A 17,498-nucleotide genomic window follows, 5' to 3' on the forward strand; every position below is an offset into this window, starting at 1 on the left:
TTACTTAATTATAGCTAATTAATTAATTATATTGAATCCAATTCTTTATCTTCCAGGCCTATTATGCTTTGGTACAAAGCAGGATCTCAATAAATGTTGTACCAATCCTCTGCCTTTTTAAATCCTACCCTTCCTTCAAGGCCTCCTTTTTCCTTGTATAAATCCCTATTAGACCATCCCAATCCAGAGTCATCACTACCTCCTTTGAACTCAAACAAGTCACTGGCTCTGTCACTTATCTAGCAATTATTAATGACATCCAACCTTATGACATATATAAATAACTTTTCATGAGTACTTATTTCTCCAAGGACCAAGACTGTTCTTTTTTTTAATACTTCTGTTGTTTCCCTACAGTTTTTAGCATACAGCAGGCATTTAATAAATATTTGCTATTTGATTAATGCTCTAAAATAAATTTTCTATAACATAAAAGGATGCCCAATTATATTCAGCTAATTTTATGTGTGTAAATAAACATTTTTATGATAAAATGAAGTCATTTGATTGGTATGAAAATACACCTCATTTAATAAATCAAGATTCTTTTCACCAATCTTTTCCTTACAACTCTTGCTAATTCATTTCCTACTTGAACCTGAAGTTTTGCCTTACTTCTTACTGACCAGCTATATTTCCTCCTTGGCATTTTCCCTTTAAGATGACTTGTTACCACAGTATTCTCTTTCCTTCCCTTCCTCCGCTCCTCCTTCCATCTTTTTCTGTCTCTGTCTCTCTTATATACACACTCTCAGACCCTATTTTCTCTGTTTCTTTGCTTTCCCTGGGACACATGGTACTGAAGATTTATTTTAGAATGCTTAACAGTTTAATGGGAGTGGAAGGAAAAAGAAAAATAATTCAATGGGCAGCCCAGGTGGCTCAGTGGTTTAGCGCCACCTTCAGCCCGGGGCGTGGTCCTGGAGATCCCGAATTGAGTGCTATGTGGGGCTCCCTGCATAAAGCCGGCTTCTCCCTCTGCCTGTGTCTCTGCCTGCCTCTCTCTCTCTCTCATGATTAAATAAATAAAATCTTTAAAAAAAAAAAATCATGTTCAAGAGTTATCTTTTTAGATAGGTAAGTCCACAAAATACATTTTGTTAACAAAATTTAAAATTCAAGTTGCTTTAAAATATGATGAAATAGACTAGCAAGAAACACTGGTAGCCATGTGACCCAAAGACCTATGTGGGTCATCTAACAATCTGTAATGAAAATAAGCAATCCTAATAAAGCTAGGTACTGGAAAACACTTGAGCCAAATGACCTCAGACTTATAAGCAGGGCAGCTGGCAACAGAACTGAAATGAATCGCAAGGCTGCCCATCAGAAATACATCAGTTTAAAAAACTTAACACACACTTCAGCATTTTGGTTCACTCTGAAAGTCTGATAATTTAAGAGATAAGCTTAATAAAACCTAGGAAATAAAGAGAATATATTAAATGCAAAAGAAAGTCACATTGTGCATACTAAAATTAACATTAACACAATACAGACAATGCTTTCTCAGTGATAAAGGTGAATTCTTATATCAAGACTAACAGATTGAATAATCTCAAGAGACAATTGAATTTAAGAAATCCATGACCTCATCTATACAGCAAAAAGTAAATTTTTAAAACATCTGGAAATAAAAGGTAGTATCTGGATAATTCAGATCAGGAAATTTGGGAAGGGGGAGGAGAGCAAAGTACATAAATTCAGGGTTTTTTGCTTTAATTACCCATATCAATTTTGCTCATGTAGCAGTAAGGCATTCATGCAGATACAATTAGCCATTTTTCCTAATTTGTTTCCATTTTCTTATTTCCAGCTTATTTTAGCTGAATAGAAAAAATGCTTAAGAGAAAATAGTTAAGAGGACATACTATCTCACCTAAACCACTGGGCTATAGCAACTCTCAAACAGAAGAATTTGACCTGAGCCAGCAGCAGCTGGAGTAGGCTCAGAAAAGAAATTGCTGGGGTGCCCAGGAGGCTCAGTCAGTTAAGCATCTGCCTTCAGCTCAGGTCATGATCCTGGAGTCTTGAGATTAAGTCCAGCATTGGGGTCCCCGCTTAGCAGGGAGTCTGCTTATCCCTCGCTTTCTGCCCCTTCCCCACTCCATGCTCTATTGCTAATAAATAAATAAAATATTAAAAAAAAAAAAAAGAATTGAAACTTGCTTTAACTAGCCAGAAAAACCTGATCGCCCATGATCAGCAATATAGAATCACCATTAATTATTTCAGTGAGGGCAACCCTGGTGGTGCAGCGGTTTGGCGCCGCCTGCAGCCCAGGGTGTGATCCTGGAGATGGGGATCAACTCCCACGTCAGGCTCCCTGTATGGAGCCTGCTTTTGTCTCTGCCTCTCTCTCTCTCTGGGTCTCTCATGAATAAATAAATAAAATCTTTTAAAAAAAAAATTATTATTTCAGTGAAAAGTTAATCAAATTAATACATGAATCCCCTACGGTATTCCAAGATCTCAAATTTCATATGAAATTAACTTTAGGCACATATTAAACACAGAAAGATCTACAGCCCCTTTGAAACCATCATGACCATAATATATAGGCCTCCTGATTAGAAGTTTAAGAGTGTGAAATTTAGAAACAAAAAGGAAGTTTCAGGGAGTAAAAGACTACCTGTATTCAGTGCCAACGATGATCTACATATTACTACTATGCAAAACTAGCACATACTTAAGCTTATAAGAAACCTGGATTTTAACAAGCTGGACTAGCATTGTAGTCATATATGTTCTGACAAGGGCGTTCTCTATCATTAAATATAACATTATTGTACAATTATCAAAAGAAGGCAGGCAAGAAGCCTCAAGATGAAATTCAAAGGAGTCATGATGTCAAGGTCCTGGGATCAGGCCCCGGATTGGACTCTGTTCAGCATCAAGTCCGCTTCTCCCTCGCTCTCTGTGATCTCTCTCTCTCAAATAAATGAATCTTAAAAAAAGGAAAGAAATCCAAAAGTGGATTTCTGTATGAACGGTGAATTTCCCTGTAATTTCTGAGGAAGCCACAGCAGAGACTCCATGAGCAGTGCAAACCAGTCTGTTGCCACCATCTCTAAACATGTGATCCATATGGGGCATTCCAGCTGCTAACAAATTCCATAAAGAAATGAAAGTTGTCTTGGTGAAGAATATGCTACTAAACACATGAGATCTTATACCCACGAGCTCTATTTAACTGTAATTTTCTACACCAAAAAGCTCCTTTCCTATTTACCTAAATCAAATGACTTTTATTCCATACCAAACACGTGCAAATGTGGTGATCACCCCTAAAGAATATGCCTTATGTTTGGAATCTTATTTTTTTTAAAGACTTTATTTATTCATGAGAGACAGAGAGACAGAGAGAGAGAGAGAGAGAGAGAGAGAGAGAAAGGCAGAGACACAGGCAGAGGGAGAAGCAGGCTCCATGCAGGGAGCCTGAGGTGGGACTCGATCCCGGGACTCCAGGATCATGTCCTGGCTAAAGGCAGGAGCTAAACCACTGAGCCACCCAGGGATCCCCCAGGAATCTTATTTTTACTACATTAAAGCAGTACAGGAAAACATTATCATATATATGACAAAAAAAACAGAAGATTCACAAGCATAAGGTTAGCACAAACTAATTGTTAGGGAATAGGACTCGCTGTCCCAATAGTAGGGTGAAAAGTGCCTATGGAAATGAATATACAACACAGATATATAGTCAGAAAATGAAGAGGCAGCCCATGTTTCTGTTCCCAATCCCCACAAAACTCCAGGATTTAATGTTAATGATCAGCAATATAGAATCACCATTAATAATTTCACTGAAATTACTAATCTTAACTACCAATCTTTTTTCCCCCTTTTTATAAAGCTTTCTCAGGACAAGGATTCCATAATCTCCATAATCTCTTTATTCAGTTCATTCGCCTGGCCCAACTGGATATACTACTAACTTTTAAAAATTATCTACATAAGCCTGGATAGAAATCAGTGTTATTATTGAGGCTCAAATTGAAAAATTAAAATAAAAAAAAAAAAACCACAAAGGAAAAAGGTTTTCTTGTTTTTAAATCTTTTAATGGAAACGTATCTGGTCAAATTTCAAAAACTGTACTAACAGTGTTTAAACATTGTGCCAGTATATTTGAGAAGCTGAATGAAAATTATCTAGTCTTCCAAAATAAGTATAATACAATAAAACTTTATTCTAAAACGATGTCAATTTATTGACCAAGCTACATGGTATAAGCTACATGGCTACATTTGATTGTTTTTCATCTCCACAGCGGTGTTTGAAGTTGATAAGACTCTCCCAGAGAGCATGGAAATCTTAGGCAACAGTAAATTTGCCCTCAATTTCTCTATTCTAAATTAATCTGCTGACCTGTTGTCAGTAAACACACACAAATTCTGCCCCAGCTGAGAAGTATTTAATTTTTTCTGCTATGGGTGTGTGCTCGCAAGGTGAAGGGTTGGCCTTTGACCAAACGGTGCTGACGGTTTTCTAAGTAAATGGTTTTTCCTATCCACGAGGCGTTTTTCCTTTGATGCTGCCTTGTTCTCCATCTATTCTGCACTTAACGCTGGGGCCCCCAAATCCTGCCTCGTCTCTTCACCCTCAGTCCAATCCCACATGGTTCCCCCAGTTGCCGCGTGGAGTGACACCTGAGGGCCAAGCGTGAACCCCTGCGGCTGGCGCTAACTAGGCGCGAACCGGGCTGACGGCTGTCACTGGGGAGCAGGCGTGGGCCAAAGCCGAGGTGAATTCTGACGGCTCATCGCCCGGCTCCGCGTGGCTGAAGGTCTCCAAGCCCCTCGGTCTGCCCAGGGAAGCCAGGCGTGCAGCTGTCGCGGGGCAGGAAGCGAATCGCGGCCTCTGGGCCGCTTTGACAGGCCCAGGAGAAAAAGAAAGGGGCTCACTGCGGCTAGGAGACACCCCTACGTCTAGGAGACCTCAGGAGCGAAACCCCCGCCTCGGGCCTGAAGGCAAGCCAGAGCCCGCGGAGCCGTCGCTACCGACTCAGCCCAGCCCAGCAGGGGCCCGCCCAGGGGCCACTCCCCAAGGGAGGCAGCCAGTTACTCGCCCGCCCTTCCGGGCCCGCTCCGGAGGGGACGGTCTCCCGCCCGCCCTCACACACAGCTCCTCAGGCCAGGCCCCCAGGGCTTCGTCCACCTCTCACCTTTGACGACGCGGTCAGCCCCGGGAGGGGGCGGCGGGGGCGGGGGTGGGGGCGGTGCAGCCCGGGCCGGCTCCGGGGCGGCCATGCTGGGCCCGGGGCTCGGCTAGGCGCTGGGCCGGGCGGGGTTGGGGGCGGGGGCGGCGGCTACCAGAGCCAAGCGGCGGCGCCGCCGGGGAACATGGCGGACCCTCTTTCCCTACAGAGGGGCTAAGACCGGCATGCACCGCGCTTGCGGGGGCGGGGGCGGGGCAGACTCTAGGGACCTGGGCAAAATTACTGAGGCTGGGAGAGAAACAGGACGAGGCCAAGGGATCAGGTTAAAATTCTAGGCAGACAGAAACAACAGAGAATGAAGAAGGAAGGCTATTACTAGAAGCTGCCGTGAATGAGTGCTAGGAAACAGGACATTGGTTCTCATGGAGCTCCAAAGATGGGGAGAATTAAACCTCAGAATCTAATAGAGAAAAAAATATATCACAATTTGGCTACTAAATCTGGGTACTTTGGTTGTTAAACGGATAGGAAAATAGACGAGGCATTGTACGTTCTAGCGAGAAGTGACTGTTCAAAATGGAGTTTGAGAAGCTGGCCCTTACGTTTAGAGCCTAGAACTGTCAGGAGTCTGAAGGTATAGGGTTAGAATAAAGTTAGAACAGAATAGGTCCAAAGGTAAAGAATCAAAAGGGTAAGTGGAAAGGAAGGGATGACACCAAGAGATGTTCAAAGTCTACAGAATTCACCTGAAAAGGACAGTCTCCTTCTCAATCCATTCAGAAAACAGAGATTTGTAAGGCAAAGGAGTATATAGAGAATTGGAAATTGGAAATTAACTTCTCATAAGAAATACCTCATAGGGTACTTCTGTGCACATACAGAATCTGAGCCCAGGCAACTTATTGGAAACTTTATAGGGGTGGACCTTCATGAGAAAGGGGATAGTGGGACAAGAACTGACTGTTCAATCAATAATTATTAGAAGGTGGGTGTATGACAGTAAGAGGTGTACCGAATCATGGGCAGAGACCAGTGTGTCCACTAAGATCTATATGTCTTGATGGCATAGTATCCAAGTGGGGTGAGAAATTCCTGCCCATCTTCCTGCTGTATACTTAGTGTGTTCAGAATCTGTTCACAATGGACGATGTTAATTAGGTAAGCAGTGGTCCAAAGGTCTCAACACTTTTCTACTTCTGTCAATCTCCAATGATCTTGAGACCTGGGATAAAAGAGGGGGAAAGTGTCTGAAGGGTATTCTTGGCAAAGGGAGCCCACAACATATCTTTTAGAAGGAGAATTTGGGAGTGAAACAGAGGTGAAAATGGATCATTCTGGGCAATAATTGTTCCTCTGGGCAATAATTGTTCCTCTTCACCATCCACAGCCACCTGCTTTAAAGACTTGAGGACCACCAGAGGAAGTGCAGAAGTTGAACAAGGAAGGCAAGGGAAGGGGAGGCCGTGGGAAGAGAGCAAGGAAGGGACAGGAGGCATATTACAAACTTGTAAAAGGAGGGCACCAAGAGTACATAGATTGGGAGTGAGAGGGCTTTCTAAGAGGGGTATGAATGGGAAAATCTCCCTAAGGAGGAAAGGAGAAAGTATGCAATATACGGTGTGCCTCCAAGCAGAAAAGAAATAGGAATATACTAGCAGCAGTTAATAACAAGGAAAGTCACTCCCCTTTAAGGGCCCACTGATTCCTACCTTCAGTATATATCCTTCAACTATCCTTAAACTATTTAGCTCCTCACCTTCACTCAAAAGCCACACACACACACACACACACACACACACACACACACGTTTGTCCCAAGGCTCTCTCTCTTTGGGAGCCCCAGGCTACTGGGAATTGGTATTTTTTGCTTATCCAGGCCTTCCCCCCCACCCTCAATAGAAAAGAGCAAGACCATACAAAAGGCATTAAATAGACAATTAAATGACAAGGAATTAAATACAACTATCTTAAAGATTTATTAATGAAAAATACTTTACAAAAACAGTATGTTTGGCCCTAAAATAGTTTAGCTGACTCTGAGGGTTTACAACAGTGACTGAGCAAGTGGCAGTAATGGCTCTGCTGCTGAGGACAGGAAGGTGTGTTAGTGTGCCGGACTCCATCTGTTCAGAAGGACAAATATTATGTTGGCAGCTCTGCATTGTAGGCCTAAGGTTTGGGGGCACAGGGAAGGCTGACAGTCCACGATACCTGGGCAGGTAGGCTGTTCTGAATGATATGGTCAGGACCATGACCACAAGCTACATGCCCCTCCAAGGATGGGGTATGGGGAAGACAGAAGGCCAGGTAATAGGGATAGGTAGGTAAAACAAAGAACAGAAGTTGGCAGTGTAGTAGGGAACAGAGGATGAAGGCTCAAGTGCAGGTGGGGGCATAAAGGATCCAGGAATAAAATAGTGACACTAAGATCCTAAGGAATGGCTAGTGTCCAGGGTAATATGGATTTATCTTTAAAGTGGCTCAAAGCCCTAAACAGCAATTGCTTTCTTTTGCTAGGTGAATGAAAATTGGTATTTTAAATATTTCTCTCAAAGAGCTAGGTCTTGTTAGGGGTTCCAGGTACTCCTAGGAGAAACTGCCAACTCTATGTTGAGATGAAACTAGCACAACCCTGGCAGGGAGATGCAGGGTGCCAACCAACCCCTCCACAGTATAGTTTAACAGAGAAACCTGTGGCTCCAGGAAAGCAAAGGGGTGACCCCTTACCACCTATTGTGCTGTAGGGCCCTAGCCCTTATCTGCTCTCTTCCAGGAGCATCTGCTAGAACAAACAGAAACTCCTCTCCCCCTATCCTCCTGTGCCCAGATTGTGGGGCATAACTGGTTTGCCTCCAGTCATCATCTGGGGGCATATCTACTCGTCGAGGACCAGGGGCTCGAGACCCAGGAACAGGACCCAAATTCCAAGCTGACTTCAGGGGTACATGAAGACTGCTTGATGGTGGAGACATAGGATAAACAACAGGAGGGTAGGAGGAAGAATGGAAAAGATCCCCCCAGGACTGAGCATGAGGAACCTGAAGGCCATGGTGCCTTTCTGGTAGTGTGGCAGTGTGTGTTGGCTGAGGCTTGCACACTGGAGTACTCAGGAATCTTGCCCCAATATGCTGGTTGGTCTCTGACCATGGCCCCCATGAGGCATCTGTTCTGGAACGATGTGGGAGACTCTGGTAGTTCAGAGTCCTTCCTGTGTACTTGACCCCCTGGCAAGTTTCACCCCTGTCACACATAGCCAGAAACTGCTGGACACTCCTCGAAGTTCCTGGGAAGAGAAAAAGAAACCCAAAGATTAAGCATCTTCAGTAAACCATTCTCCTTCCCAAAGAATCTTTCCTGACTGTTCCTCTCAGCTCCCCATACCTCCAAGAGCATATACCTAAGGGAAAGAAGCCTAGCTTTGCTTTTAATTTCATTTTTAAAAATTCTTAATACACATCAAAATCAAGTCTCTTACCTCCAACCTGGGCAAAAATTGCCATACTTCCACCTCACTCTACTATAACTCTTCCTCCGCTTCCTCCCAAATGGCTCCCTGATATTACAAATATATACTCTCACTGTAACAACTCTACTCCTAGAGTCACCACTCCAAAACATCACTCTGCTTTTCTTAATATGGTACTTTCACTCCAGTTAATCTGTTTCTGCTTACATTCTTGCTCAGTCTCTAAGATCTCTGTTTTTGTTCACACTACTCCTACCACATACACAGTGTGGAATGCCTTTTCTATACATTAATTCCTCTTTACTTAAAAGAAACAAAATACATTATTTTAAAAAGTAACTCTATTTTTTTAAGTAGGCTCCACGCCCAGCATGGAGCCCAATGCAGGTCTTGAACTCATGACCCCAAGATCAAGATCTGAGCTGAAATCAAGAGTTGGATGCCCAACTGCCTGAGCCACCCAGGCGCACTGCAAAAGAAATCACTTAAAAAATACTTTCCATTCTTTATTTTATAACTCATCCACATCTGCAGTATATTCTTGTATGTATATTCTGATAGTTGCAGCTCTGAGCTCTTTAAAAAACCAGAGCTGACTTCTTTCCCCCTATGTTCACTATAGCATTTAGTGCAGAATAGACTTCACTAATTGCTGCCTGATAGAACAGATGCACCTAACAACTGTCAAAGGGGGGTGGTTACCTGGCTGCTCCACTGAGTAATAGGAAGTTCATCTATCCAGAAGGCCTGTTTACCCAAACCTCCCTAAAATTTGGACACATATTAATAATACCACTCTTACCTTCTGTTCTAAAACCACAACCACACCCTGCCCCAGGGCACCCTGTAAGCCAGGGCTTCTCAATCTCAACACTACTGATACTTGAACTGATACTACCTGTTGAAGGTGTGGGGTACAGGTAAATTGCCCTATGCATTCATTATAGGATGTTTAGCAGCATCCCTGGTTTCCACTCACTAGATGCCAGTAGTACCTTTCCTTTCCCATTGAGAATCCCTGCTTTAAGCAGACTCGGTCTCTTTGTGAGGAAAAACAGTAGCAAATCTTGCAATAGAGTGTCAAAGAATGCCTGAAGGATGCTATCCACCTTCCCCAAGATTGCCGGCCTGTATACGTGGCACAGGTATTCCATACACAGGGTCTCCCCAGGTCTCCCATTATCTCCTTATCTTCCTAGACCATCCCTCAGCTGAGACTCAGTGGATAGTAGGAGAGAAACTAGCTAAGAGAGATGATATTTTGTTTTGGAAGGATCCTAAAGATTGGGTATTAACTCCCCTTGGTTGCTTAAAAGCTTATCTTATCATGATAGACCCTCTTCATTTTCTTGGGTAGTTAGACTAAGGATCTAGACCAGCCAACCATATTGACTAAGTAATGATTCAATCACAATTTATCTAGACCAATGTTTGATCTTCTAGTTGTAATTCATATCCCTTCACCACCCACCTTGGGACTCTAGCCCCCAAATCCCCCAATAGAGTGTACTGATTTGATCCTTCTAGGTTATCTCTGGAAAAGTACCACATTATGGTACATGATAATTAGATTTGGGGAGAATTACCTGGGGGTCTATGGGGCTCCCCTGCCATGCTGGGCATCAAGACATCTGGGGACAGGAACTGTGGTTGGGGTGGGTACAGTTGGGGACCAAGGAGAAACACAGGAGGGTCATGGATGACAGGGAGGGAAGAGGAGCTGGAACAACGGTGCCGGGTTTCCAAAGGCTTTTTCCTCGCATTTGATGAATCCTTATAGTGAGACAAGACAAAAAAACATAAAGATGAGGATTAACACACAGCAGGATATGGTTGGGTAAACACAGTGAGGCACGCAGGGAGAGATGGAGGGGATTAGAGTACCAATATGCCTAGTTCTGGAGAGGGACCCAATTTACTCAGTCCCTCTTCCCATCACCCCTCTAGGAACATCCAGACCATTATGAACTGGAGACATGGAACTTCAGATCCTCTTCCTTTATCTTTCTCATAGCCCTCATCTTCCCAACCATACCCTCTAGGTCTTTGGCAAACTCTTTAATGCTAACGGTAGACACAAATTTAAAAATAGAGAAGAAATAAGAAAAAAATCAAAAAGCCCGAGAGACTGAAAAAAGAAAATTCTGTACACTCACTAAATACTCTGAACTAAAAATGTATCTCCTTAAATGTACAATCAGGAGCTCTACTAGTCCACCTTCTCACCTGTACTGCTACATTCCAGTTTTGTCTTTTGCCAGTCAAGCAAGACACCAATATCCTTCCAAATTCTACCTCCTGGTACCACATTTTCCTAAGTCACCTCGATTCAAATGCTGACATTGCCCTTAATTTTTCACTGCTCATCCACAATTCCATTAGTTACCTTTGTCAAGGACTATCATTTTTACCTATAGGTTTCATATTTAAACTCAAGTGGGCCACTGTAACAGCCTCCAATCTGATCTACCTACCTCCAAGCCTGCTACTTCTTACTGTGGCCTGCAAGTTCCCATGTGATAGCAATACTGATCTTTGTCACTTTAACTCTAGCCTTGCTGTGCCTTTTTCACTATAACTTTCTTAATGTTCCTCAAACGCACCAAACTCATTCCAATTCAGGGCCTTTTCATTTGTTATTTTTGTTACCTGGAATAGTCTTCCCATGACTCATACCATCCTATCACTGATGTTATTTTCTTAGAGCTGATTTCCCTTACTACTCTATCAAAAATAGCCCTGAGAATAACCGCTATTACCTCTTTACTCCTTTTCCCATTGGTTTTTTATTCTTCTCGATCACACACATTGTCTGGGGTATACTTATTTATTGTCTTTCTCTCCTGGTGAATACATTTCTTTTTACTCCAGTATTCCCAGCACCCTCAACAAGACCTGAAACATTACAGGCACCTAATAAATATTACATTAAATGAAATAATCTATATGCCAGTATATCTTATTTCCTAACTAGGTTGTAAGCTATTCAAGGGCAGAATTGTGTTATTTCATCAGTGTATGCTCATAGCACCTACCACAGCATGGTATATATTAGTCATTTACCATACAGCCTAAGGGCCAGGTGCCAATCCTCTCAGTAAGTGACACAACCAACTATTCCTATCTTCTGCACAAAAGAAAGTGATGCCACATTTTCTTGGTTTCCCCTTTTATCTCTCTGGTCCTCACTCCTTTTAAGGTTCTTCAGATGAACCACTTAAATATGGTACTCATCAGGGATATGTCCTGGCTTCTCTCCTCTTTTCAATATCCTTTTCCCTCTTCAATGGCTGTGATTCTTGAATCTTGATTTCAAGCTTTTGTGTCACATCCAAAGGCCTACCAGATATCTCAAGCATAATATATCTAAAATTATATATTGCTCTTCCCTCAAATACATCATTATCAACACATAATTCTTGGGTTGATTCTCCGTGATCCTCCTCTCCCCATATCCAATCAGACACCAAGTCCCAATGACTTTTACTTCCTATTTGGCTCTAAACATGTCCACTTCTCTCTATCCTCCCAAACTCAGTACTGCGGTTCATGATATGACTCTTGTTTATATTCTTTCCAGTCTCATTTGTCAACACTGTCCTTCCCTCACCAGAATTTAATCTTGCCATACCAAATGAGCTACTTTTGATTCAGTGGGTATCTGCTTCAAGTTCCTTTACCTGTTATGCTTGTTTTACTTCCTTCAGGAAGCCTTCCCTGATCCCTCAAATCTGGTTTAGGTCCCTTCTATTATACTTCCATAGCATTAAATCCTATCATGTAATTCTTTCTTTATCTGTCTCCCCAGGTAGACTGTAAAGGCCATGACTGCAGGGACTACATTAGCTCACTGATCACTGTCATCTCCAGCACCTGGCACAATACCTAGAACATATCCTCAATCAGCATTTGTTTAAAAGAATGAATCTGAATAAACGAATGATATAGAAGTCAGGAGAAAGGAAGCCAACTCCCTAGAAAAATAACAATTTGCCATTAAATTCACTAACAGTACATGAGAACAAATGCTAGGCAGAAACAACTACCTTTCCCAAAAAGAATGGCAAGTTCTTCAGAGTTGTTTAGGAAAGTTTGAACAATAAATTGAAAAAAAAAAAAAAAAATGACTGCTGCTTGAGAAGAAAACTGGATCTGAAAGGACTTAGTTTGCACTATATCCCCTTTCATACCTTTTAATTTTATATTATGTATTTAAAACTGGTTTTTAAGTTTTTATTGAACTGACCTTGTTCACTCATTAAAGTGAACAAACTTTAATGCATTGGAGCTTTGCATCCTGACCTCTATTATAATGAAAACTCAACTTGCCTTGGGCAAGTATGTGAAATTTCCAAAAGGGTAATTTATAAACCTAGCCACTGAAACTATTTGAGTTTGTTTATTTCTTCTGACTTGGGTGTCCCTGTCCATTTCACCTACAGATCCCTGAATTGATTCCATATGAAAAGCCTCAAGGAATAAGATTTTAAGTCATTTTCCTTTTCTTGCTAATGTACATGCTTCATTTTAGCATGAAAGCATACTGGACCCCATTCAATCTTATACTGGAATAGGGAGGAAAAGGCAAAAACAATACCCCATCCCATCTCTTCCCTTCTTCCTTTGATTAGTGCAATGAATTTTCACCCAATCAGCAGCCACTGCTTCTGAGACCCAAGGCTACTAGGCTACTAGGACTCTTCTCACCCTAGGGAACCCTATAATATATCTTCCAGAACTGCTACAGGGAAGGCATATTCTTCTGGGCTCCAATAAAATGTGTGTCAGTAAAATAATGACTATATGTCGTCAATTTTGCTGAGTACACATGGCTTTTCCTCAAATTACAACTTTTAGTATCCCCTGCCCCTTCACCTACACTGTATTTTTACCTTATCAAAAGAAAGAGGGTGCTCTGAATAGATAGACCCTGATTCTACTTACAAAACTGTGGGAAGAGACTGGAGCCTCGTCCCTCTCTGAGACAACGGTGCCACTGAGACTGCGTGAGATGCGGTGAAAGTTCTCTGCACCATACTGCTCATCCTCCCCATATTCCCTTCTGGGGCCTCGGCAAGGTGCAGCCTTCAAACACACAGACATACACAGGCAGACACGAAACGGCAGAACTATGGTTTTCCCACAGACCCTGTCCCCAGGGGTATGGGAGAAGATAGAGTAAGACTCACTCGACCTGAATTAGATATATTTGAAAAGGTAATGGCCATGTGGCAATCTCTTCTCAATCACAGACCTCTTCCAACAGCCCACATTACCATGCTCCTGCCTTACCACCAACCCTACCACTTATCTCTTTCCACACTTCCTTTCCCAACGCACCACCCCATGCCAGCACTATAGGACCTGAGGCTGCTACCTGAGAAGCAGGCACTGTGCTGGCTTCATGGAGACTGTGCTCCATTTCTGCTGTTGGGGTCTTTGAGAGACCAAGGCCAGGGGCTGAGTGCAACCTCCTCCCCACACCATCTGCAGAGCCTGAGGAGGAAAACATAAATACAAGTTGAAGCCATCTCTTCTCCCAGAGCCTAACTTTAGCCTGACAGCAAAAAAACTCAGGAGTTCTTTCTTCATGAAATGATAAATATGTATCTGTGAATGGAATAGAGGATGTACTCCTGTAATGTAGAAACAGGAGTTTCAGAATATGGATAGTTTCCTTTAGGCCAAAAGGGTCTCAGAACATAGGCTTTGAAGAACCCTGTACAGAACGGGCTCTGTGGACAGACAACTGAATGTCCCCATCTTGCCTCATTTCATTTTTAAAACACAATTAGCTTTGCTTCTGTCGGACTCGTGCCCAAGACTTACAATATATTCAGAGGAAACTGTCCAACATAGTTGTTCTCTAGAGTATCCATGATGACAAAGGGAACGTTATCTTCAGTCCACTTAGGAACTGAAGTGAACATAGTAATGAACATAGTAATCATCTATCAAACCTCCTCATTTTATAGAACAGGAAAATGAGTTCCAGGGTCTGAAAAGTAGTAAACAGATTAACTAGAATTAAAATTCAAGTCTCTTGATTTCACTTCCTATTACTATGAGCAAGAACTCTTCAACAACATCTTATATGTGTAATGCTTTATTCCCCCATTAGCTTCTCTTAATCACGAACTGCTTAAATTCTAAAAAAAAAATCACTGAACACTTATCTCTTCCTCAAAATCTTGCTAGATTATTAAGAGAAGAGCTGCTCCAAACTGGATATGTGATTCCCAAGGGGCTTGCCCCAATACAACTAATTAAGCCTTCCATTCTGAAAATGCACATGCCCTTGACCTACATTTGATGTCTGTATCTATCACCAATTCACATCTTGATATTTTGGTTTTAATACATGTATCTAGCTAAAGGAGGATATTCCTGATACTAAGCTAAAAGACTAAGCTAAAATATTACTTTTAATATTTCCTGGTAAAGAGGCTCTAATACCACCTCAGATTCACCTAGGAATTTTAAAAATACAGATTCCTCTATCCACAGCCCTGCTGAATCAGAACCTTTGTGGGGTGAAGCCTGGGAATATTTATTTTTAAAAGGCTTCCCTGAGGGGCACCTGGCTGGCTCAGTCAGTGAAGCATGTGACTCTTGATCTCTGGGTTAGGAGTTGGGTGCAGAGATTACTTAAAAATAAAATCTTTGGGATCCCTGGGTGGCGCAGCGGTTTGGCGCCTGCCTTTGGCCCAGGGCGTGATCCTGGAGACCCGGGATCGAATCCCACATCGGGCTCCCGGTGCATGGAGCCTGCTTCTCCCTCTGCCTATGTCTCTGCCTCTCTCTCTCTCTCTCTCTCTCTCTCTCTCTCTGTGACTATCATAAATAAATAAAAATTTAAAAAAATAAAATAAAAAAATAAAATAAAATAAAATCTTTAAAAACAAATAAAACTAAAGGCTTCTCCAAAAAGTATAGGAGAATAGCCCCACATATTGTTGAAGGAAATTTGAAATGTCATAGTCTTTCTAAAAAGCTATTTAGAAATACCCACTAAAATTGAAAATATATTTACACTTTTAACCAGCAATTCTACTTCTAGGAATGAGAAGCAAAAATACCAGTTTACTGAGGCATTATTTGTAGTGGTCACAAAACTAGAAATAAAGTAATGCCCATCTCTAGAAGAATAACTAAATACACTATGGTATCTCCAATATCAAATATCGCCAAGCCACTTAAAAGAATGAATTGAGTTAAACTAGACGACTTGGAGGGATTTTCATTAAGGATTATTAAAAGGGGAAAAAATCTGTAATACTATCCAAGGCAAAAAAAAAAAAAAAAACCACTGTAGATTTACATAGGATTATATGAATAGAAAAATACAGAAATATGCACATCAGATTATTATGTGGAAGGTGGAGGATAAAAGGTAGGGACTTATGTAAGGGGAGGAGAAATAAACAAGAAAATGTCTACAATAAAAACAGCATGTGTTTTTACATAAAAGTTTATATGAAAATATTTCTCTGTGTTTTTTAAAAAGCCACTCCCCTTGGGTGACTATGATGGGCAGCCAGATTTAAGAATCACAGCTGTAATACTTAGAATTTGGTGTTCTTCTCTAATAGTCTGATCGCTAGACAAGGAGGTGGCCACTAGAACTTCCTGAAGAGAATAGACTGATTATTTTAAAGACAGTTCAGCAGAGGTGAAGGTGGCCACCTATAAGGAGTACTGTTGAGGGGATATATAGATTTGATAGAAGGGAGAGTTAAGATGAGGTCTACTTACTGATGAACAGTGACAAGAAGAAAGACTACCAGACATCACACATTTCTGATATAAGGAATACAAAGTAGGACCACCTGGGTGGCTCAGTGGGTTAAGCACCTGACTTAATTTCACTCCAGGTCATGCCATCATGGTCCTGAGATTGAGACACAGAAGCCCTGTGTCTCAGGCTCCCCACTCAGCAGGAAGTCTGCTTCAGATTCTGTTTCCTCTCCTTCTGCCCCTCCCCGCACATGCTTGCAAGCACGCACTCTCTCTCAAATAGATAAATAAATCTTTAAAAAAGAGAAAGAAAGGAAGAAATACAAAGTGCTACCTCTAAAACATTCTTGTTTAAAAAAAAAACAAAACTGAGGGTTGTCTGGCTGGCTCAACTGGAGGAGTACACAACTCTTGGTCTTGGGGTAGTGAGTTGGAGCCCCACTCTGGCTGTAGAGATTACTTAAGGAAAATAAAAAATAAATAAAACATTTATAAATAGATAAAAAAATTGTAAAGTAATCCAGTAGGGAGGGGAAACATGGGAGAAGACTACAGCTAAATCAGAATTGGCCATTATGTTGAAAACTAGTCAAGATAATCACTGTGGAAGCTAGTAAGAAATACTAGCTTACTGGAGGGCTATTGTAACATTTACTCATTACTCTTCAATATAATTGAAATTTTCATAACAAAAAGTTATTTTTAGGATGTCTGTTTATATAACTCTTTAGGAACTATAATGTCAAAATTAATCTGGACACAAAACATCATATACTATATGATTCCATTATATCATATGTCCAAAATAGGCAAATCTATAAACAGAAGATAGATTACAGGTTCCCTAGGAATGCAGGAAAGAGGGGTAGGGGGAAATGGGAAGTGACTACTAATGTGTACTGGGTCTCTGGGTGGTGGTGGGGGGAGTACAAAGGGAGAGGGATAGAGAATCCCAAGCAGACTCCACACTGAGCACAGAGTCTCATGGAGCTTGATCTCATGACTCTGAGACTATGACCTGAGCAAATCAAGAGTTGGATGCTTAACCAACTGAGCCACCCAGCTTCCCCATGGGGTGAGGAAAACACTTTACAACTGATTGTGATGATGGATGGAGAACTCTGTGAATATAC

At 41.7% G+C, this 17,498-nt stretch overlaps 2 protein-coding genes across 44 annotated transcripts in view; both read right to left on the reverse strand.

Moving 5' to 3' along the window:
- PPP3CB (protein phosphatase 3 catalytic subunit beta) overlaps nt 1–5,399 on the reverse strand; it is a 52,441-nt gene extending 47,042 nt beyond the window's left edge. For 4 of the 7 annotated variants that reach the window (XM_072755098.1, XM_072755097.1, XM_072755096.1 and 1 more), the window contains exon 1: nt 5,169–5,341. In XM_072755098.1, the coding sequence (XP_072611199.1) occupies nt 5,169–5,253 (85 nt within the window). In that variant the 5' untranslated portion in view covers nt 5,254–5,341. Of the gene's footprint in view, nt 1–5,168 lie in introns of all 7 variants that reach the window. The other 3 variants (XM_026004571.2, XM_072755095.1, XM_026004562.2) reach the window with 3 other exon arrangements.
- A 1,715-nt stretch (nt 5,400–7,114) lies between these two features.
- Nucleotides 7,115–17,498, reverse strand: part of USP54 (ubiquitin specific peptidase 54) — a 124,351-nt gene continuing 113,967 nt past the window's right edge. For 10 of the 37 annotated variants that reach the window (XM_072755071.1, XM_072755080.1, XM_072755076.1 and 7 more), the window contains 3 exons: nt 14,006–14,124; nt 10,215–10,401; nt 7,115–8,445 (listed from right to left, as the gene is read on the reverse strand). In XM_072755071.1, the coding sequence (XP_072611172.1) occupies nt 7,886–8,445; nt 10,215–10,401; nt 14,006–14,124 (866 nt within the window). In that variant the 3' untranslated portion in view covers nt 7,115–7,885. Of the gene's footprint in view, nt 8,446–10,214; nt 10,402–13,572; nt 13,714–14,005; nt 14,125–17,498 lie in introns of all 37 variants that reach the window. The other 27 variants (XM_026004649.2, XM_026004659.2, XM_072755069.1 and 24 more) reach the window with 5 other exon arrangements.

This window comes from Vulpes vulpes, chromosome 4, assembly GCF_048418805.1.
Source record: "Vulpes vulpes isolate BD-2025 chromosome 4, VulVul3, whole genome shotgun sequence".
NCBI classification, from domain to species: Eukaryota; Metazoa; Chordata; class Mammalia; order Carnivora; family Canidae; genus Vulpes; species Vulpes vulpes.